General features: G+C 46.5%; 1 protein-coding gene across 1 annotated transcript in view; it reads left to right on the forward strand.

The window, feature by feature from the left end:
• Window positions 1–24693, forward strand: part of DNAJA2 (DnaJ heat shock protein family (Hsp40) member A2) — a 312300-nt gene that overhangs the window by 61308 nt on the left and 226299 nt on the right. The window contains exon 4 of the mRNA XM_069607061.1: window positions 16815–16895. Coding sequence (XP_069463162.1) covers window positions 16815–16895 — 81 coding nt within the window. The remainder of the gene's footprint in view (window positions 1–16814; window positions 16896–24693) is intronic.

Raw genomic sequence — 24693 nt, forward strand, 5'->3', positions numbered from 1 at the left:
TCACCTGCAGTGTAAAAGTAGGCTACGTGACGTACAATATTTGCAATGTACCAATAACCTTTAGCCTTTTGCCGTATTTCACACCCAACTAAAAGTGTTTGATGTGGAACATAAGGTAGCTTAACAAGCCACAAAAACGTAGGCAGGTGGTCTCTCTCGAGGCGGCACCAACTGGATTTGGTGGGGCAAACTCCCCTGGCAGGTATGTTTTTGCAGTACTTGAGGTATCCTCCATCAAACTAACAGTAGCGTCAATATATATGCCCCATTTCCGGTTAAGACGGATTTCTGAAAATGTGATGGGCTTATTGGAGCTATTCATGGGCAGAGATTTATTAATGCTGAAGGGCTTCAATTTGACATGGGGCACACCCTCCTCCTCGAGCGGGCTGCAAAGCATATTTGCATATTTGCATATTTGCAGATTCATCCTTATTCATCCTTATTAGATATTTGGCTCACCCTGAAGGGGGGTTGAGAAAGGTTACTCCTTTTATTCACATGTACATGGGTCATTCTCCCGTATAGATGCACCTGTTCCTCCACTCCATTATTGGGCATAATAAAACAAATAATCACACACCTTATCGCCCTCTCGCACCATGCCCCAATCACACTAACACTGGTTATTAAAGCTACCAACTTGCAGCTTTGGTCCTCGAAATTCCCCCTCTTTACTCCAAGATCATGTAGTCGTAAATGAAGTCGCTGCACATATTAATAAATGCTTTGACTTAAACTTAGGTGGGGAGACCTCTCCTAATATTACACTACTACAAGGGGAATCCATATAGCCACAGAAGCTAAGACACAGTTAATGGCACTAGAAATAGAACTATAGGGTACCTAGATCATATGAAAAAAATGGAAACCAAAACGGGCCCTAGATTGCACAAAGCATTCTGTGCAGCTTCCAGCAGGCTAAATCAAAGAAAGCAGAAAATCCCTCTTATTACTCAGAGGTATTGCATAAAAGCGAACAAAATGGATCGCCTCCTGGCATCCAAGCTGCGTCAAAGGGCTGCCTCTGGGATTATACAACAAATCATCAAACTGCCCTCGGGGGAGACGACCTCTGAAAAAATTGGTATCCTAAAACAATTCCACACATTTTTCTCTAATTTATACAAATCAGATATGCCGGCGCTCATGTTTTTGCAGTTGAACTCCCCAGACTCAAGTTAGCTGATAGTGAAATTTGAGAAAAACCTATCATGACGGATGAGATGCTACGGCTTATCTGCGCACTCCCATTACATAGATCGCCTGGGCCAGACGTTTTTCCAGTTGGGTTCTACAAAACATATGGTAACATCTAGGCTCCAGTCTTAACCAAGCTGTTCACGGGACAAATTTCACCCACTATGGAAGAAGCAAAAATAATTTTGTTTCCTAAACCGGGTAAAGACCTAACAATCTAGGTCCTACGGTCCCATTGCAATCATTAACCTAGACACAACATTTTACACCAAGGTTGTGGCTTACCATCACTAAAACACGGAACAAACTGGTTTCATCTAGTAAGTCGCTTCCCAAGTCGCTGTAATGCTGCTGAGGAACCTGGAGCCAACGTATTGTGACTACTGGAGGACTTTGAATTAATTGGCCTGCTACGGCTTGCAACATCTCTTGGACACTTGGTGGCTAAAAAGCGTATGCCTGATATTCATATCAATATAGTGACATGATATATCTATATTCCTTATTTTTAGGTAAAACCCTGCCCCACTACCCAGAAGGCAACATAAGGGCTTGTTGCGTGATTCTAGAAAGTCTCTTTCCAAGTCGCTGTTAAACTGCTTGGTGCGACACAGGAAAGCGGAAACGTGATGCTTTCTGTAGTCGGCCCGAAGGATTGCCATTAGTACAGTGTTGTGTGCTGATATTGCAGCATAGTTCACAGCGTGGGAGTTTGAAGCCGTTGGGGTGCAATAGTCAGCCTGTGTGCCACACGTTTCAACCTAGTGAGTGCATCCAACGATTGATACGTGCAAGTAACAGACGTGCAACTATCTGAGATGGGAGCTGTAACAATAATGGATAATTATGCGACTGAAAGTTGATCTGTTTGTGTTTATTGCCAATTGATAATTCCGCATTGTTTACTTAGTCATGTAGTTTTATAAGGCTCATTTGTTTCGGAAAGGCAAATGAGTAAAGTAGGGACATTTTAGCTGATGGATGTGCACGCATTTGTTAGTGCTGTCAGTGCGTAGTACCCAGTATCCGTGTGACATTGGGAACCACTCGTAGTACAACATAAGACGCATGATTTGTGTTTAAAAACCGATTATCTAACAGCTGTAGTTTGTGCTGGTAAACCGCATCGACCTCTCGTTGCAGTACATTGAAGTACGGTTGGGTTTGGTTTCAGTCATTGCACATAACATTGTGAGGTTAACTGCTAATCAAGTGTTAGATGTTGGTATAATTTGTATGTTCAGAATTGTCGCAAGCAGTACATGTACCTTTTGATCTGCTGTAAAATAGAGGTTGCAACTCAGCAGTGGGACTTTGATATTTAAACATGGGCGACTGACAGGTCGAATCGAGTCCACACAAATTATTACGAGGGAGACGTATATGTCTACCTAGAGTAATTACCCATTCCAAGACAGAGGGGATGACCTGTAAACAAATAACAGAATATTTCCCTCAAATGCTAACCTCACCTGCTCCCTTAAAGAGCTCAGCAGCAAGAGAGCTCAAAGCTCTTGGATGATGTGATATGTGGTGTCCCAAAGCAAATCACATTGGCCAGTGCGAATATCTTGCATACTGTTCCTAAGAATGTTCAGTGTGAAAGTATTGGTGAACCATTGAGCGCACTCATGAGGGTTTAATCGCATAGTGGGAGTGGCTTGATAAATACAATCGCAACAGCCAAGGGTACAAATCTCAGTGCCACTGACAGTGTATGTGGCCAGAGCAGTATTGTGTTACTAAGCGGCAGAAGGCAAGATGCAGAACATTCATGCTATTGTTCACAACAGTGCTGTGTCGTCCTGTGACTGATGTTCCCAGTAGTGAGTTTGTTGATTATGAGGTCGGGTTTCTTGGTAATAACATGGGAATATCCTTTACTGAGACATCCTCTACTCCGAAATTATTCGTGAAAACGTCTGCTCAGCTAGGCAAACAATTAATGCTAATTCTCACTGTGACGTGCACTTACCTTGAATCAAGTGACAGATGTGTGATACAGGTGCGCTGTCCTTAGTCACGGGTCCTATTAACAATCATGTTATCACAGATGATGAAAGAAGTCAGTAGTCGACCCTAGTGAGAGCCTGAATATGAGTATTAATGACGACAACATGTCATCAAGTGAAATGTTTAATGCATTTGAGAATCTTAACACTACTAGTGGCCAAATGTGAGCAAAACAAAATTGGACATAAAAATCTCTACTTCTACATAAAAGCTTGAATATGCGCTTTAAACAGTATGTGAACATGGTACGAGTATGTCTGTGCTGCCAGTGGTTGAACAAGAGACTGGACACAAATGTACATACTAAAACCTCTTAAGGAGAGCAACAGCAAAATAAAGAAAAGTGGAAATGTATCCACTGCAAAGAAATTGCCCTCACCAGCTAATCGTGCCTTTATGGATAGCAGTAAACTATAGAAATGCTTTCCCCGAAACTGACAAAGCTATATAACAGTTTTAGAACACAAGGCAATATCAGACTCCATGAATTAATCTCAATTGATAGTCTACCCCCAAACCAGGAAAAGATCCATCACTGCCGGGTTAATACCGCCTGATAGCCCTAATCAACCTGGATGATAAACTTTATACGAAAATCTTGGTGGAAAGACTCACCCGGCTACTTCCGATTCTGGTTGGACCACATCAATCAGGGTTCATCCCCACGAGACAGACCAGCAACACCACCCGGAGGGTATGCCACCTTATCGAAAAAGTAGAACCCGCTGCCCTCCCGCCGTTCTGGTGTCTCTGGATGCGGAGAAGGCATTTGATAGAGTGGAATGGATCAAACTATTCAACACTTTAAAGGGAATGGGATTTGGCCCACGCTTTATGCAAATGATCAAGGCACATTACAAAACCTCTCTCATTGCGAATCTCCATTAATAACATTCTGTCGAAGAAAGTACCCCCTGACCAGAGACCCGAAATAGGGGCTGTCCTCTATCACCCTTGTTGTATGCATTATTTCTCGAACCTTTTCTGATTCGGATCCGTGAGGCACACCAAGTGAAGGGCATCAAGATAGAACGGAAGAGCATAAAACCATGGCTTTGCCGATGACCTGCTAATAGCAATAATGGCTCCAGAGATCTCCCTCTCGGTGCTGCTACGAGAACTAGACCAATTTGGAGCCATCTCCAGTGTTAAGATCAACAAGCGAAAGTCGGAAATTCTGAACCTGACGGAAGACCTTCGAACAATTGACAAATTGGCCCGGGCTACTCAATTGAATCAAGCTTCAAAGGGTATCCAGTATTTAGGAATTACATTAATACCCACGATTGGTCAGGTATACAATGTAAATTTTCAAAGCCTACTAGCAAAATTAAAAACAGACTTCTAGAAATGGAACCCTCAACATCTCCTGGTGGGGAAGGATGACAGCCATAAAAATGACGATTCTGCGGGGGATACAAGATGGCCGCCGTGTAGGAGAGACGTACTCTCCAAGTCTCCATCTGAGACGAAACTTTAAAAAGGGGCAAAAAGCAGCTGCGGAGCTCCGTGACCCCTCCAAATGATGCCAGAGCACACTATATAAAGATTCAGTGGCGCGAAGCAGCAAGGGGGCATTCCACGAAGCTGTCCCATGTGTCGACGGGCGTGGAGTATCCCACGTATCGGGCTGTTAGGCTGAGTGTATTACGGAGTGCCTGGCGGTCTGGTCCGCGAGCAACGCGGGCATCCCCCACTGGCGGCGGCCCCCTGTATCTGACGACCAGGAAAGGACTGTGCGGCAGACTGGAACGCAGACCTGACAGCGGTATGTGAGGGGCGAGCGGCAGCACTGGGAGGCATTGGAGTGAGAGCGTGGATAGCTCCTCCTGCACCTGCTCGTCTCCTTGTTAGGAGAGACGCCAAAAAGCAGGTATGGAGCTTCCCAGGGTGGGAGCGGCCCACCGAGAGTCGCAGAGCCGACCCAGCAGCCTCAAGGAAGAGGGGTTTAGAAAGCCCAGGGGGCAGCCCCCACCAGAAGAGCAGTCTGCGCCAGAAAGCTTAGGAAAGAGGGGAAATCTGAAATACTAGACCCATACTACTGGGGGCGGGGGTGGTGTGGCGGAACCCTGTATCCCCCAGTGCCCCCCTCTGAACTAATTAAAACGCCCAAACTAAGAAAAGGGGGCTACATGCACCTGGCATTTGACGTATCACACATGCACAATATCCTACAGGCCAACGGGGGAAGATCTTAGTGACCTGGTTTTACAAGGTGTACCACTCTGACTAGTGCACCACAATTATAGCACTTGAGCATGAGACACATCGCCGTACCTGGAAGACACCCAAGATTGGACAGATCTGATTCTGGAGACATTGCAAGGGATTCCCCCCGGTTCTAGGGACAGTGTGAAGGAAATCTGGTACACGGAGCACTGAACCAGAGGGTCCCATTTCACATACAAAACAAGGCGACTGTTCAAGAGATTTCTAGTCATAAACCTGCAAGGGGGGGTACCTACAACACTGAATCAATCAAGAATATATCCGCCCGGACAGCTGGGGCCCAACACGAGTGGCAGGCTTGTGCAACCTGGAAGAAGCTGATGCCAGGTGCAAAATCCAGAGTTGCCCCAAGGAAGCCTAAAGGGGTACAATCCCATGTAGAATTCCAGATCGAGAGGTGCTGGAAAAATAAGCAAGCGGAGAAAGTCCCAGCGGCACAAAGCCGAAAATGCCGGAGCGCCAGTAGACATGGCCTCGGACAAGGAGGAAGTGTTGACGTGCCTGAGGGGAATGGAATCCAGAATGATGAGCACATTCCAGAATCAACTTGGTCAATTGAAAGATGAACTGAAGCTGGCATTACAAGACATTAAGAAAGAAATGAATGATCTTGTGGAGAGTAGACCCGGTGGAAAATGGTCTCTCTTGTGTGGCAGAGGATACCAAACAGAATAGCATCCTGTTGGAACAACTGGCCAGAGCCACAACCAACCTGGAAATACAGGCTGAGGATTTAGAAAATAGATCCCGTAGATCAGAGTCGAAGGCCTGACCGAAACAGTACTTGATGCGGACCTCCGTCTCACGCTACAACAATGCTTTAGCAGTCTTAGGAAGGATACCACTCCAGAAGAGATTCGCTTTGACAGAATACCTCGAATTGGTCGCGAGGAAATGAACCGGGACGTAGGCCTAGAGATGTACTGGTCGCCTGCACCTTCTTTGACCAGAAAGAAGACATTCTGAAAAGTGTCAGAACACAAACAGAACTTACAATTAATGGCAGCCGGGTACAACTCTACCGAGACCTGGCCCTCTCGACTCCTACATGAGAGAAGGCTGATGAGACCAGTGACGAAAGAACTGACGGCCAAGCACACAAGATATCAATGGGCCTTTCCCTTGGGCCTGATCTTTGCATAGGGTGGAAGATCCCATCGAATCACCACGTGTGAGGAGGGAATGTCAATATTACGCATGGATGAAGACCCGGATAAGGCGGAGACGGCCACACGGCAGTCCCCCCGGAAAGTTGCAAACAATCGATGAGAATGATCGTTGGAGAAGTCGGCGAAAAAAGGCCCCAGGGGGGGGATCCCTGACGGGTCCCTGTTCAAACACTTGACTGAGTCACAGGAACCGATAGAACAGACTGCGGCTGAATCTAGATCTCTTGAGACTGTGCGAAGACTAACAAGACAAATCTGCATAAAATATAGCTACAAGCGAGGATGGAGAACGAAGGAGAGGCAATTTGGATCTCTTATGCTGGACGAGTCCAGGTCCAGGCGAAAGTGTTCAGAGTGAAGAAGGCCCACAACCCTGATCAAGAATTGGGGATAGTCCGGGGGGACTCTGGCCAAACGGGGGGGCGGAGGGAGGGAGGGAAGGAAGGGTAAAGGTCAGGGCAAGGGGGAGGGGCTTATAGGGGATAGGGTGGAGTCTGGGGTATGATGGAAGGGATAAACTCACTCCGAATGCGAAATTGGACTATGGAGACTCGTGACCTAATGAGCAAAATCGAAAACCAAGGGGATATGGAAGAATACTGAGGAGCGACAGACCCTACAGGTCAAGAACAATGAATGAGATGGCAATACTATCTCTCAATGTGCAGGGATTAAATTCTCCAGCAAAACGCCGAGCAATCCTGGGGAGGTTGGAACATTTTAGGGTATCGGTGGCGATCCTGCAGGAGACACATCTCTTCCCGGTAGATCAAAAAAGGATGTCCCACAGACTATTCCCGCAACAATATTTTGCTTCAGCGGGAAAGAAATTAAAGGGAATGGCAATCTTATTGAGCAGGGAACTGGGGTTCCGGAAAGACCACATGCTTTTACAGACCCAAAAGGCAGATTTATAGCTCTTAAGGGGCTGATCAAGGAACATAAGTACTCAATCATAGCATTATATCTGCCTAATGACAATCAGGACAAATGCATCCAGGGGGTTCTGGATACATTTGGTGGCTGGTGTGAAGGGCAAACAATTGGAGGGGATTTCAACTGTGTGATGGACCCCTTACTAGACAAAACTTTACCACCGACATTGGCAGATGGGAGGAATAGGCAGGCGTTAGGTAAACTTTTCCGGGATCTAGGTGTGATTATGACCTGGAGGTCCTTCCACTAAAGGGACAGGGAGTACACTCACTCCTCAGCAGTTCACCGCGGATACTTTAGGAACAATATGATCCTAGTATCAGCTACACTGATCCCACAAATAACGAAAGTGTGCAATATCTGACAGACCATGCACCAGTAATAATTCACATGTGTATGGGGGAGGTTAAAACGCACGAGGCAAAGCGCTGGACCGTAAACTAACTCATTCTGAGAGTCTTAGCCCTTGGAACCCATATAGAAGAGTCGATCCTCAATTATTTTAAGGAAAATGACAGGAGGGAGACAGATATTGGAACGGTCTGGGGCGCGGGAAAGGCGGTCATAAGGGAAAATTAATCTCTCAGGCAGTAATCTACAAGAGGGAACGGGCACTAATAACACAAGTTAGAAAATGAACTGAGAGGCGGAAACCCAACACAAAAATAAACGGACACAAAAATCGCTTAGAGTTCTTAAAAGAATAAGAGCACAACTGGAAGCACATACAGCAGATAGAGTGGCACAGTCCCTCCTGCCTACCAGACGGTCCTATGTCCATGGGGGGAAAAGCAAACAAATTCTTAGTCGCCAAGCTACAAAAAGGAAAGTCCTGCAATTATATGGCACAACTGAGGGGGGAATGGGGGGGGGGGGAATGAAGATCATGACAAATGACCACACAACTATTAAAGCAGGAGGAACTCATTCGGCAAGCCAAGGAACGGTATCTGGCCGAGTCAATCCTCCCCCCAACTCACAGCAGAGGAAAAGCGGGCATTGGGTTCGGAGAGAACAGCACAGGAGATTAGCGATGCGATTTAGACCCTAGCGGCAAATAAAACGCCAGGCCCAGATGGCCTCGGAGGGTTCTATAAAACATTCCGTACACAACTTCTGGCCCCACTTGTAAAGTCCTTTTAATTTAATTAGGGTAAAAGGCACAGTCACTCCGGACATGGGTAGATCCTAACTTTACTAATTCCGAAAGCGGGGAAGGACCCCTTAGAATGCTGTATCATCCCATAGCATTACTGAATTCAGATGCTAAGTTTTGAGAAAATTGTAGCAAGTAGATTGGGGAAGGTCCTCCCACGAATCATACACACTGACCAAACCGGTTTTATAGCAGGCAGAAACACCCAAGATAATGTACGTCGCGCTATAAACCTCATTGAACTAGGCACCCAAACAGCCCAACACTTCTCATTGGCAGCCTTAGATGCTAGAAGAGCGTTTGACAGCTTAGACTGAAGCTATCTGAGACTGGTGTTGGAGAGGTTTGGATGTGGGCCTCAGTTTATCAGTATGGTAATGGCAAACTTCCAGATCACCTCGACGAACCTCTTGATCAATGGGCAAACATCTGGGAAGTTTAGGATAGAAAGAGGCACTCGGCAGAGCTGCCCCCACTAATATTCACTATGGCAATGGAACCATTTGCAGCACAAATCGGACAAGATAGCGGTATTTGGGATGGGGGGCCGGGGGGGGGTCAGATATGGCGACATACACCATAAAATTTAGTTGTACACAGATCTTGTGCTGGAAATTTCTAACACCATGGACATTATGCTGAAGGTAATGCAAAAACTAAGGGAGTTTGCGGGGGTATCCGGGTTTCACATAAATTATGAGAAATCCAAAGCCCTGAATATAACTGAAGCCCAGGGAGAGATTGCAGAGGTAGAGAGAGAGAGAGAGAGAGAGAGAGAGAGAGAGAGAGAGAGATCATTCCCATTATCCTGGGAAAAGGAATCCCTGGAATATCTGGGTGCCCAACTAACCCGAAAATATAATGAGCTATACAAAGTAAATATAAAGCCATTATGGAAGCAACTGCAGGATGATCTCCGGAGCTGGGACAAGCAGGAACTGTCTTGGTTTGCCCGGATAACAGCTGTGAAAATGACCCTCCTACCCCATATGCTATACGCTGTTAGTTCCCTTCCAATAAGGATCCCTCTGCGGCTCTCGTAAGCCTTGCAAATAGCCATTTCTGCCTTTTGTATGGAAAGGTAAGAGGCCTAGGGCACAACGAAAGCTCATGAGCTGCCCCCCCCCCGGCTACTTGGAGGCCTAGGATTGCCGGACATACAGAGATATATCCTGCCTGCACACATAGCACCCATGCCACACTGGGCGACAAGTCTGCACCTGGGTTGGACACGGAACAGCAGGAGGCTAACAGGATCCCACAAAAAATGTTGCTCGCCCTTCCACTCCATCGACACGTAGGAGGCAAACTGCTAGAAACCACCAAGGTGACGGTCAATAGCTGGGACGATGAGCTAAGGAGGAGGAAAATCCCACGCGGATTGAGCCCACACTCCCCAGTAGCCTGTAACCCGGAGTTCACTGCGGGACTCCAAACTAAGTTTTGGGAGGGTTGGGCAACGTCTGAATCCCTGGTTCTGTCGGACATGTATCGAGACGGGCAACCACTCTCCTTCGAAGTGTAAACAGAAATTCCATGTGGGAGAAAATCAGAGATACAGATCTACCCAAATAAGACAGGATAAGGAAGAGTGGGTAAGGATATGGGAAAGAGCTCACAAAAGCTCTAGATGCACGGCAATCAAAGAATCTGCATATAAGATCTGTTACCGGTGGTACATGTCCCCCTCCATACTGCATAAAATAAACTCTTAGATACCGCTCTACTGGAGGAAATGTGGGGAGATGGGAGACTTCTTCCACATGTGGTGGACCTGCCCAAAGGCAGAAATTTTGGAAGGAAGTCCTGGGGCATATTAAAGAGATGACGGGAACTGTGCTCCCATATGACCCGAAGGCCGTCCTTCTGGGGGCGATAGCCGAAAATCAATATATGCGGCAAAGGGGCACAAGGCTACGCTAATTAAGCACCCGCTCTCTGCTGCAAGACTGACCCTAGCCCAGGGGTGGAAAACCGAACAAGGTCCAATAATTGCGTGGTGGTGGATTAAAATATGGGGGGTTCTGGCAATGGAGAAGATCAGCGCATTACAAGCTGGTAGATAACTCAAATTTCTGGCAATTTGGGATCCATTTCGAGAAATGGTAAAGGACAATGAACTGCACTATTGTAGGCCAAGGATACTCAGAAATCCGGACTCTTAATAGAAAAGGAATAAGAAGGAACTAGTCGGATCTAAATACCTGACTCTCAATAGCAAGCAAGATTGGAACCGAATGAGTTGTGGGTGGGGAAGGGAGTACGGGGGGGGGGGGGGGTTGTTCGGTGGGGGGGGGGGAGTTTGAAAAGTTAAAAACCGCAGAGCCAACAGACTAACAGGAATGTAAAGGTGTAACGACTGAAATTGTAAGATAATGATCTATGAATCTGTTGAAAACTGTGTTCTCTGTATGAATCTGCGGAATAAATAAACTGTTAAGACGGTTCTGCCAAAGCTCCTGTATTTCCAAACGCTCCCAGTAAAAGTTCCGCGATCGTTCTTCAGGGCCCTGAACAAACTGGTGACATCCTTCATCTGGATTGGCTATGTCAACCCCAACAGCATGAAAAGACCAGGGGGCGCTAGCGCTTCCACACTTTCAAAGGTACTATGAAGCAGCACAATTGAGTCATAAAGTAATGGGTGGCTCAGGCCCCCCAACACACATGGACCTGGCATGTTTGGGCAGTGGTGGTATCCGCCCCTTACCAAAACACCATAGACATCTGAACATCAAATAAGAGAGGTAATGGGGGTGGGGACAGAGGCCTGGGATGAGGCGACCAAAAGGGGTACCTGAAGGCCGTTCCCGTCTCCTTTTACCCAGCCGTTCGGGAATACCTCGATTTTCAACCTGGACTTAGACCAGAGCGCCTACCACAGCTGGTCACAAGCAGGCTGAACGAAATTAAGAGACCTATACAAGGGCCACGAGGTCATGACTTATCAGGAATGCAGACACAACGTGGGGATAAAGGCTACAGAGGAATTCAAATATACTGAACTGAAACATTGGAGCAGATCCATTTTGGGGAGAAATTAAAACTCAATTAAGCAAAATTATGCTAAGGCCAGAGGACTTGCAGGAAACAGTCTGGATGGCGGAGACTGTTGGATCCGAGCCAAAGGAACGTCTCAAAAGCGCAGCAGAGGGGCGGGGGGGGGGGCGAGGATGTGGTTAGGGCACTGATAATAGCAGCATGGCTGACGATGGCCCAGAAATGGAAACTGAAGAGCCCACCCTTGATATTTGAATGGCTTCAAAAAGTGTGGAGGCTGGTACCAATGGAATGGATGACCTACAGACTGCAAGGAACACCGGAGGCGTTCCGGATGGACCAGGGCAGCATCCTGGCATACCTACCAAGTGACTATGTGCTCCAATGGTGCCCACACAGCATATGAATGTTGGACATATTTGTCCTGATTGGACAGCCACCTGGCCCTTTCTGTAAACTGCTGAGAGAGTTTACAGAGGAGTAAATGAGAAAAAATGAATAAACTGCGAGGTTCCTGAGGCAGAAGGCAAGTCGACCTCGAACAGATCTGAAGCTGAAGACTTCCAGAGACGAGACGCCTGCAGACCCTTCCAGTAACCGCCACCAACAGGGGACCTCTGACCCATTGGCAGTGCATTGTCTTTGCGTGGACGAATCCGCACAGAACTTTGAGCTCTAGTTGGATGTCCAGAGGCACATTTCCACTCAGCTAACTCCCCTCACCAGTCTGTAGAATCAAGTAAGATCAACTAGCCGATAACCGTCCATTGTTGGAGCTGATAAAAAGGTGCCAACACCAGACTTATGTGGGAGACCGAAACAATCCTTGCTGGGGGTCCTCTCTTGTGACTGCTGCTGTGACATCCTATTCCGAGCCCTTCCATTCCTCACCATACAGAGGAATCTGGAGACTGGGTCCATCACTGCTGCACAGGAGAGAATCCAGCTGCATTTTCATCAACTTTGAGTCTAAAGGTAGAACTTACCTTGAGCCGAATAGTCGCTCCAGTGTGACTGGAGTGCATTACAAGGTGTTTGGGTGTCCACCCATACCTCTGGCACAGGCTTAACAGCTTGTGCTCCTTTTAGGGAGTTGTTTGCTAGGTCCCTGCAACTTGGTTTATCTACTAAAGCATTATTATTTAAGTGACTAAAGTAGCCTGAGGAACTTTGCCTTTCCTGCTGCATAATACTTTTGCTCCACTCCTGACTTTGAACTCTGACAGTCCAATCCCCGACTATACAAAAGTATTCCTTCAAAGGGATTGTGTCCTCCGACGTATTCCTTATCTTGATAGATTACTTCCAGCTTGCTGGCCTTGGAATTTTTTTTCAGTAGAGGGCGCTGCGCGTCGACGTCCCTCGAGTTGGTGTCCCTCGACAGCCTCCGTATCGGCGCTGACGCCATCGTGCATATAAATAGACTCGTGCAGCGTCCGTTGCTCAGTTCCGTTTTTCCGCGCTTCGTGGGCCTCGGAATCGTGTTGCTCAGTTCTTTATTCAAGTATATTCTTATTATTCCTCGAAGATATCTTCTTCATTTGATGGCTTCCTCTTCCGAACCGTCGACCCCACGGTCCGGCTTCAAAAAGTGTCAAGATTGTGAGAAGAAAATGTCTGACGGATCCTTACAGGATCTGTTTGTGGTGCCTGGGATTGGAGCATCACTGTTCGGAATGGGAGGACTGTATGTCCATGACGGCGAAAGCCTTGAAGGAGTGTAAGGGGAAGCTAGAAAGAGGTAAGACTCTTAAAACTTCAACTTCTTCGAAAGTTTCCTCGGCAGAGTCGAGACATTAGTCTCCCGTCGTCTCAGGAAACATTCCCGTTCAAGGTCTCGAAGCGGTTCCAATCAGTCTTCGAGATCTCAACACTCGAAAGAGGCGTCGTAGATCTCCTTCGTCGTCTTCCACTTCCCCGGAAAGGGTCACTTGCCCCACGAAAAACACAGCTCTCCAGCTAAGTGGGAGGAATTCCGCAAACAAAATGCTTAGCGTCTTCGAGAAAGCGGCCTCGACCCCCTTGGAGACGGCTAAAGGTGATACCCTGCGTGAAAGACCCAAAAAATCGACGCTGCGAGTCGTTGCACCCGGTGAAAAACTGCCCGAGAGCGTCATGAACCCTCGAGCAAAGGCAGTAAGACCACATCTCCGTCGTCGAAGGTTCCTTTGACTCATAAATCTGCGTCATCTACGCCTTTATTGAAGGGCCCGTCGACACAGATCGGTCGAATTGACACCGCCGTCGACCCTGATAAAGGACAGACCTACTGCTGTTACTAGATCTCAGTCAGTAGACGTACCGAGGGCTTCGACCATGACCTCGAGGATGTCGTCAATAACCTAGATGACTCGGAGTAGGATTCCGATCCTCTCGAGTTCTTCGAGGCCTCTTCATACTTTTTCGACGCCTTTTTCGGTTTCCTCGAAGCCTTTGACTTCCACGTCGACAACTTCAACGTTTTCTCAAACGGTGACTACAAGCTTGGCCCCTTCTGCTCTAGAAATGGGTTTTAAACCATACCCAAGATCAGATTATTTCAGAGCCTTGTCCTCTATATATAAGGAAGGGGAGGATTCTGACCATGAAAGACCCTTTGGGTTACAGAGGACCACTACACCTATACCAGAGGAATTTATCTCTGAAGAGAACAGATTGAAAGACTTTCAAGACTCTGCATGAGGTAAGCGGTTTAGATACTTCTCCAGAAGTAGAATTCGCTAAACCAGACCCAGGGAACATTCTGAGACCCCTTATAGGGTCTTAATGGCCAGAATAATAGAATTCATGGGGTGGGCTACACCTTCACCTTCTTTTCAACAGGATGATCTTACGAACATTTTACTTAAAGGCCCACAGTAAGATCCTGTGGTTCCCTTTCATGCTGCATTGCAGAGAAAAATATCTGTCAACTGGGAAACTGAGTAACAGCTGTCTAATAGAGCTGTGTGTGAACCGGCTCACCTCCTCAGAGGAGGTGAGCCGCCCACTGAAAAAATCAGAGGAGGTGAGCCGGTTCACACACAGCTCTATTAGATAGCTGTTACTCAATAAATGGGTTTTTATGAAACAGAGTTGACATCTTTTTTGTATTTTCCTTATTTTATAGACCCAAGGCCTCTTTGCCTTACCCCCACTTTTCTGTGAGACTACGCGGATTTGGCGAACGTCTCTTGTCCTGAAGAAGGTTGAACATAAAACACAAAGGGAATTAATTGCCCACGTTAAGGACTCAAACGAAACATGTCGACAAACAGTTTTTCTATCCTCTGAATGTTGACAGATGGACACATTGTAAATCAATCCAGTGTTGAGCTAAGAAATGCTTTAACTGCCATTGTTCTTGTGATATGAACAAAATACCATTTTCTATCGTTTGTGAATATGATGAATGCATGAAGAAGTTGTGAATGAAGTTTGTGTGGAGGGATGTGTTTGTTCTAGGTTCAAAGAGCCACATTTTATATGAATCTAACTCATTGTGTAATTTGATATACGGTTTGTTGTAAAATAGCTAACGATTACAAATTGAAAGAGTAATCGGATGTTCTCTGGTCTGGATGGTCTAATTTTCTTTAGCTTTATTGGATTCAAGGCGAGCCTTGAGTTTTTATATCTGCAGACTTGCCAGGATAAGGCAAGCAGACCAACTGTTTATAGGTTATGCAGGACACAAATTAGGATTGCCAATCACAAAACAGACCATTTCAAGATGGATTATTTTAGCCATTCTAGAATGCTACAAATTGGCAGGGAAAGAGCCCCCTCAACACCTTAGGGCTCATTCAACCAGTGGTATCGCAGCCTCTTCGGCCCTCCAAAGAGGGGTACCGATTCGAGACATATGTGCTGTTGCCACATGGTCGTCAACATACCTTTACAAAATTCTACAATCTTGATTTCTCCTCTAGCCAGGAGACAAGATTAGGCACAGCTGTGCTACACTCTGTTCATCCTTAAAAGGAAATATTACAATTGTACTCCCATCTCCGAAAACACACCACTGCTATGGGAGTCTATCAAGATAATACGTCAGAGGACACAATCCCTTCGAAAAACAAGTTACTTCTTACCTTGTAACGTTCTTTCGATGGGATGTTCCTCCGACGTATTCCTTATCGCCCCTCCCATCCATCCCCTCAGTAAAACTTCCCTTGTGGTTGCAGCTTGCGCTCCTTCAAGGTCAATAACCAATTCATGCACAGCTACTCTTAAGCTTCAAAACGGAACTGAGCAACGGACGCTGCGCAAATCTATTTATACGCACAATGACGTCGGCGCCGATACGGAAGCTGTCGAGTGACGTCGACGCGCAGCGCCCTCTACTGAGAATTTTCCGAGGCCAGCAAGCTGGAAGTAATAAAGATAAGGAATACGTCGGAGGAACATCCCATCGAAAGAACGTTACAAGGTAAGAAGTAACTTGTTCTTCTTACAGACTCTTTACTAAATTAATAAAACTATCATTTCTCTAACACATGCGTGTGCATGGCATTACGAGTAATACAGTAGAACTGTAATTGGTGTAATTTCCTGCTTGTAAGCGCTAGCAACTATTGAAGCAGTCACCCAGGAAAAGTATTGTGAATATTTCCTATGTGTTGGTTAGTTTAAAAAGTATTTACCTGCCTTGTGTGTGGGTTTATATATGAATGAATGTATGTTTTAATGTAACTTTCAGTGTGTAGATTTCATTGGACTGTTGTATTGACTGGGTTCAGTGTACCTACCTACCTACAATTCACATCCTTCTAAGATCAGCCTGGCTGCTCTGCCATCCTTTGGGTAGTACAGACTTGTGGACCTGTATACCAAGGTATCATTTTATAGAGTCTTACCTCCACGTGGACTTTAGGAAAACTAGCCTAACAACCTTTCATCCCACCAGATTACTTGAAGTCTGAGCAGCTTTTGCTAAAAACCATTGAAATTATTATCGAGGCCTTGTATCACAATGCTGGTTATGTTGTTCATCATAAGGTAATAATTTTAATGCATTATTCAGAATTTAGATATGTTTCCTGTGGTTCCCTTTGAAGTTTAGCATTTGTAGTTTCCATCCTAACCTTCAAAACCTTAACAATAAAACGCATGTTGCTTTCTTTAAACAGGGTATCCTTAGAAGATCTATTTAATGGGAAAACAACCAAACTACAGCTTAGCAAGAATGTTCTGTGTGCCTCCTGTAATGGGTAAGTTCAGTCGTCAAATTCCTATTTTTAATGTATTTTTAATATTTTGCTTATCTTTCATATTCTAACATGAAAATGTTTTAAATTTATGAATTGTCAGTAGTTGCACAATCTGCTACACAGATCAATTAGTAATGCTTTCAACGCTCCCTCGTGAACCTGGGTGTAATTGGAAAAAGAAATGGAATCTTACTACGTTCTGTACAAACCACTGTATGTGCTGGTTGTTTTGTCACATCTCTTCATCTTGTCTCCTTGTGACACGGTACTATTGAGAAATAAAAATGTGTACACAGTGGACCAAGAAAATATAATGAAACTTGTCTCATTTGTCTACATTGGACTTGTGGCACAAGCTGCACATTAAACAAAACATGGAGTTCGTTTCTAAAATTGGTAGTCGCTTATCTAGCAAGCAGTTCCCTTAGGACAGTGGTTTTCAAACCTTTATGGCCTGGGCTCCCCCTGAGCAAAATGTGGGCAGGTCGTCTCCCCCCCACCCCCCGCTCCTCAAACCCCCCCAATGCCAAATGGATTACAAGTCCAACTATCGCGCCTTCACTGCACCCTACTCCCAGTATTTGTTTGCTTGTTAGGCACTTATACAATAAGAAAATACAATTTCAAAGTGCCCACAGGGCAGGGAGGGAGCAAAGGTGGGAAATGCATTACAACCCAATAATTAAGAGCATGCAGGAGGCGGAGTGCAGAAGGGCGGGGTCAAGTGCTGGGGTGTCAGAGCTTGTGGGGGAGCCATAGACGAAGTGTTGAGTGTGAGTGCTACACGACCTGGGCCGCGGGAAGTGTAAGTGCAAGCCTCTAGAGCGGAGGGTGTGTAGATGGGAGCTGGGAAGAATTGATGAGGGAGGTCAAGGCCCTGAGGATGCATAAGGGCCAAGGACACCAATTCAGCAACTCTGGGATTAGCAGAGGAGGAAAGTCTTAAAGAGCTTCTGGAATTTGAGAAGATCTGCTCAAGGTGCAGGGAGAGGGGTAGACTATTCCAACGAACGGAGCCCACAGAGGAAAGTGAGCAACTCCACCCCCAGCTCCTCCCCACTCTGTTTAGCAAAATGTTTTACACACAGAGTTGGTGCCAGAGTGGTTTAGAGGGAGAGTATTTGATGTTGGAGGAGTTGACACATGCAAGGAGAGCAAGGTAGATGTTGTAGCCTGGGGGAGAGCATAGAGCCCTGGGTTACACCACAGGTGCAGATGGAAGTAGGAGAGAAGGGGCCGAGGATGACTTGGGAAGAGGCAAGTCCTGTGCCCGTTGCGAGGTGCCAAATGTATTGTGGAGCCTTTGTATGTTGATGGAATGGTTCACTGTGTCAAATGTAGTGGCGAGATCGAGGAGGATAAGGACAACTTGGGGAGTCTGAGTCCAGAGATGCGAGAAGTTCTTAACGGGTGTTCAGGAGCAGTTCCCGTACTTCTGGTTACTCGGAATCAAGATTGGTCATGGAGGCCACCAACAAGTTCAGTGTGAGTTGTTTGGGCAAGGCCAGCTTCTCAAGCAGCTTCCCCAGGAAAAGGGGTGATGGAGATAGGGAGATAGCTGGCAGGGCAGGTAGGGTCAGAGGATGTTTTTTCAGGAGTGGACTCTTAAGGGCGGGAAGATCCAGTGACGAGAGTCATTGCAGAAATCAGCGAGAGCAGGAGCAAAAGAGCCAATGTTATCCTTGATGCTCCTGGATGAGCAAGGGGAGACCTGTTTAGAAGAGACCTTCATGGAGCTGACAACTCTGGTAACTTCTTCAGGTGTGACGGAGGAGGAGGAGGGGGGGCTAGGGGGATGGGTTGAGAGGGAGTGTAGAAAGGGTGGTCAGAATGTCCTGAGTTTTGGTGGCCAGTGCATTGCAGAGGGCTTGGGAAGGAGAAGGGAGGAGACTGCAGAAGGGTTGGCTAGTTCCCTGCAGATTTGAAAAGTTCAGCCGCGTTATTGGATGCGCCGGAGACTGTGCCTGAATGTGGGCTTTTTCTTTGCATGGATGGTGAGTCTATATGTCCTTTGGAGCAGGCGGCAGGCCAGTTTGTCAGAGGTTGAGCCTGAGCTTAGCCACTTCCGTTTCAGGGCTGCAAGTTTGGTGTCGTACCAAGTGTTGCGCTTTGAGGCAGGTTTCAGATGGATCCTCATGACTGGGGCAAGAATGTCCTTTTTTTTTTTTACATTTGTATAGCGCTCACACAGCCCATGGGCATTGTGGTGCTGTTACTTGAGGGGAACTTAGTTACAGGAAAGGTACAAGTGAGTTACACATACATGTACATTCATACATAATTGATCATAGGTTATGAATACACTTTGCAGGTTAACAGAAGATGCAGTAGGCACTCTCGTGAGCTGTGTGATAATCATGCGAATAGTGTGGTTTTCATGGCCTTGCGGAATGCCATGAGTGGTTCTTCAGCTCGACGAGTTGGGAGTAGGGAATTCATACAAGGATGCTAGGTATGGGAAGCTAGCGCTGCCTGCTCTAGCTCTTTACCATAGGCACCGTTGGCATGTTTGAGTATGGTGTTCTTGTTGGTCTCGTTGAGGTAGAGGGGTGAATCCTTTGTGATAGGTAGGCAGGTGCAGAGAGGTGGATGCACTTATGGGCAAGTGTTAGGGCTTTGAATAAAACCCGTTCTTTTATGGGGAGCCAGTGGGCTAATTTTCTGGTGCCCGTGATGCGTTCTTTTTTTGGAGATGCCTTGGGCTGCACAAAGAACACTGTTCTGGATGACTTGCAATTTTTCGAATTTTTTAGTGGATGTCCCTAGGAAGAGTACATTGCAGTAGTCCAGCCTAGAGCCGGTGATGGCTCTGGCTATGTTGGTGCAATTCTCCTTGGAGAGGAATGGCTTAGTTGCGTTTGAGTTTGGCATGATACGCTGCTGATGAGGCGATTGTATTAACTTGTCTGGTCATGGATAATTTTGAGTCCAGAGAGACTCCCAGTTTTTTCACTTTCAGATACTGGGATCCTGATGGAGCCAATGGTGAAATGGCTAAACTGAGTGTCAAGATTTGGAAATGTCAGTGGATCCTACTAGGAGGAGCTCTGTCTTGTCTGAGTTGAGGCATGGAATGATGGTCGCTGAGGGCAGAGGTAGTCTGAGGTGGGGGCGAGGGGTGTGGAGACTAAGGCAGCCGCAGTCACTCGTTTCATCGGGCGGATGTTGGCGAACAAGGTTGGTCTGACATTTGGGAGGGGGGGCGGGGGGGGGTGTGACGGTCGGATGGCCAATAGGACCCAGATGGAGAGGAGTGGTCTGACCAGAAGAAGAGGGGTGACTAATAGGGGCAGGGTGCGGGAGGGGTGGGGGGGGGGTGGGGGAGTGAAGTCAGTGTATGTGGGCATCCAGAGTGTGTCCAGCTGTGTGGGTTGGCCCAGAAGGGAGAGGGAAAGTGAGGTGCAGAGGTCAGTGAATAGTGGATGCAGAGCCAGGGAGTCCAGTTGAATGTTGAAATCACCCAAGAGGAGAAGGTTGGAGGTGAATGAAAGTAAAGAGCAGAAGTGGGCCCATTCAGAGAGGAATAGGGAGGTGGCATCTGGAGGCCGGTAGATGGTAACACAGGTCAGGGTGGAGGTGGGAGAGGTGACCAACTTGCAAATCAGGCTTTCAAAAGAGGAATAGGGCTAGGTAGGTAAGATGGAAGCAGGAACCCACTTGGAGGATTAAGGCAACCCACCCCCCTACACCACTTCTGGTACGGTGAGGTCGAGGCTTGGGGATGATTTTGAAGCCATCAGGGAGGAGGGAGTCCAAGGCAGTGCCTGAGCTGGCATTGGACCAAGTCTCGGTAAGAGCGAGAATGTCGAGGTCCATGTCATCAAGGAGACAGAAGTCAGAGGAGTGTTTGTTGGCTGAGCTGCGTTAAGAGTAGCCAGGTGGAGGCGGTCAGCGCTTTGGAAAATGTTCTAAGGTGGGGTACATGATGGCTTGGTACACAATTCAGGAGGGAGAATAGAAGGGGGTGATGCAGGTGGAGAAAAGTAAGTTAATGAGAGAAGGCAGGAGCGGTCAAAGAGAGGTTGGGTTGTGGACTCTGAACCAGAATGGTGATGGACATTAATGAAGCAACGCGAGGATGCAAAACCGGCCAAGAGGACTTCCCACTTGGTGCCACCATTAACAGGAGTGTTTGGAAGGGGAGGGAGAGTGGAGATGAGATTGTGGGGGTCCAAAGATCAGGAGCATGGACAGAGAAAAGGATCTTGGTGAAAACCTGTAGAGCAGGGGTCTCCAACTTTTTAGTTGGCAAGAGCTACTTGTAGTTAATAGCCAATAGGCGGGAGCTACTAGGGTGGTGCTATCCAGGAGTATGAGAATTTCGACCAAGATGTTTCTGAGCAGTTTATTTGCTCTTTATATAGAAAAGGAATACTGTATGTATTTACTTTGATGTTAATATATCAATAACATCATGTTTATTTTTTATTATATGCTGTTGCTTAAAACATTTTTAAGCATATCAGAAGTAGGAAACTAATAAGGCATAACCTACATGCTATCCACCAGTGCTCAGTGATCTGGTGTAAAGCTTGAAACAGCAACAGCACTCAGATGCTGTCAGACGGGATCAAGGTTTTGATTTCAGGAAGTTCATGTGAAAAAGACAGAATCACAGAAACGGGCAATCACATTGGCTGATAGTGCAGATACCTTTTTAGCCACAGTGATTGCACACCCGACATGGCAGACATACATTCAGGACAGTTTTTAAACTTGCTTACAACATACTCGGCCATGGGAGTCGCTGTGCCCTTCACAAATGCACCATCGGTAAAAGAGCATTTAAGGACACTTCCAACTATTGTTTCGTAAAACATCTTGCATGTTTTTTAAACCCTGGTGTTGCTAGACATGTCACTTTACATTCATGTTTAGTTTTTATAAATGTGTTGCATGTTTAAATGTAAAATTGCAGTTATCGCTTGAATTCCTGTTTTGGGACATCCATAGAGGTGGGCTCCTTCTTATCACACCATATTTCATCCTAAGCGTTAAAACAGTTTTGGTACTAGAGCTTTAAACTGGGAACTCAATATCTGAAAATATAAAAAATAATTCAGTTTTACCATAAACGCGCAAAGCGAGATTTACTTTTTTTCTTGCAAGCTGGGACTCGCACAGATTGTTATTTTTCTATGCATGCACACACACACACACACACATGCATGCCGAGAAAGCGATTACAGCTGTATCTTTATTTCCCCCATTCTGATTGAAAGCCTACAATTACCAGCATGCAATGTAATGCAAGCTGAAATCTAAAGAAACACAGTGAGACAAACGATCACAGACCAGGATGTGTTTTACACAGCATGCAGATATATGCACCCAGGCCCTTTCTAATCCACCATCATTTACACCTCTTGGTGACAATGGCCACAACACACATTTCCCATTTACTTTTGTTATTGATGGTTAACCCTAAATTGGGAAGCTGCCCAAGCCCTTCAAGCCCAGATGTAGCCCTTCCTCTCACTCTGCACACCGCTTTTGACTGTTTACAGGAGGAGTGGTGGGAGGGGGCAGGGGAAAAGTCCCAGGGACTTCAGACACCAAAATACACACATAGGGCTAATTTTGGTGTCTGATCAGAGCTACTGGGAAGCCTCAGGTGAGCTACCCGTAGCTCACGCACTACTGGTTGGAGTCCACGGCTCTAGAGGAAGCACTGACAGGGGTGTTTGCACTCGAGGTGTATTTTTTCTTTTGTTGTTTTTGTTGCTTTTTCCTGCCAGACCTGGAGAGAGAGTGGGGGGTAGGTGATAGTGTTGCAGTTAGAGAATATAGGAGAGATTGAGAGAGGCATAGGAAGGCAGAGGTTTAGGACAGAATCCCACTAGCATGGCCGGAAGAAGCAAGCACGCACGCACGTTCTACCTGGGAGGAAAACAAACCAATTTTTCGTTTCAGTGGCAGCTGGCAGAGAAGGGGATCCTGTCTCTAAATCGGCTATCTCAAGGTGGATTGTCAAATGCATCACTGTTTCTCTCTTGCTAAGAGAGAACTGCCCTTCAAGCTTGGAGCACACTCTACTTGGGGCACTGGGGCTTACATGGCATTCATTGCAAATGTTCCCCTAGTCCATTTGCAAAGCGGCAACCTGGAGTTCTGTACACACCTTTACAAAACACTATTGGCTAGACACTCATTCTAGATCACTCTCGGGTGGGACAAGGAGTATTAAGACATCTTTTGTCTGTTCCTTCTCATAGCACACCTCCAACTCTGGGTACTGCTCGCTAGTCTATGCACAGCATGTGATTCTAAGCAGATTAACAAGCATCAGAAGACATGCATTACTCAACGTAATAACATTTCTGATTGTATCTTCTTGGGTTCGCATGCACCCTCCCTACCTTCCCGCTCGGGGTGGAAGGAACATAGACGTCTTACTTTCTGTCTTCATGTACTCGCTCACAATAGCCTGGGGCTCCCTCTTAGCAGAAAAAAATACAATCGGAGGGACCTTGGCGTTTGAGGGATTTTGGGTACTTTAAATGGCACAATAGTGTTACAGACACTCCTATGCCGACATCCCCTTTCAGTCCCCGAAAGACGAGATGCAATACTGCGCGGTTACCACTGGATGTCGGACCATATGCACAGCATGTGAATCTAAGCAGATACAATCATCAGAAATGCTATTATGTTGAGTAATGCATGTCTTTCTTGGACTGTGTGTTCTGAGTTCTTTGTACCTCAATACAGCCCTCCTTAGACTAATCTCACTGCTCGCTATTCTACCAAAACCTTGTGTGGTTCAGGCTAAACCGAAGTGTAACCCTGTTCTCACCCATTGTGGGCTTTTAAGTGCTGTCCCAGATGGTACGTTTTGGGGGGGGGAGGGGAATTTAAAACCAACCAGTGGACGTGCAGGCCCTTAAGGGGCACTACATTTTGAGTGATTACTCATGTCCCCACTTGCTATTTGCTTTTTTTTTTAATGGTTTGTATTGCATTTCTTAACATAGGGACCCATACATGTCCCATAACAATCCCTTCTCTACCCCGCAACCCCCCCTTCCCCCACTGCTCCCTCCCCGGAAGGTCTCTGCATATAAATCAGATCATCTATATGTACGTGTCCACCTGACATCTATTTAAACCTGTCCAAGATCCTTACTTTATGCGGGCACCATTTTTCCATGTAATCGCTCTGCAGATAGTCAAGGGCTGACTCCCAGTCCGTTATGAATTTCTGGCGATCTCATTGAATGTTATAGGTGATGCATTACATCGTTTTATGTGACCATACTCTTTGTAACCATTCGAATATTGTTGGTGGCATTCTGTTTCCGTTTTTGGGCTATGGCCAGCCATGCCGCTATTAGCAGACCCATAAAGTTCTGCCTCTGTGTCTTTGTCAGTAGTTTCTCTTGGGGGTCCCAGAGGCTGCACAGCCACACCTCCTCCCCCAGCCCCGACTAGAATTGTTGAATTGCCGGACAGTCCCATCAGATGTCACCAGTCCCCCTCTGACAGCACACTCCAGCATTTTATTCGGGGTACATATGTTCATTGTGTAGTCTTTCTGGAATGTAGTATCACTGTACGAGGATCTTTGTCCACATTTCCCTTGTCTGGACAGCCCACGTTAGTTTGGGGATAGCCCCCATATGTATTCCCATTGACCCTTTGTGATGTTGCCCCAGAGTGTTTTCCTACCTTATGCATTGCCACTTGACCTCCTTGGTTTGGGTGTTAAGGAATTTATAGATGTCAAGACAAATTTTGTGGTACCTGCGTGTGTCACTATATATGATTCAAACGGGGTTATCTTCCTTGTCGCTGCATT

Source organism: Ambystoma mexicanum, chromosome 1p (assembly GCF_040938575.1).
Source record: "Ambystoma mexicanum isolate Mex_15411 chromosome 1p, UKY_AmexF1_1, whole genome shotgun sequence".
Taxonomy (NCBI): Eukaryota; Metazoa; Chordata; class Amphibia; order Caudata; family Ambystomatidae; genus Ambystoma; species Ambystoma mexicanum.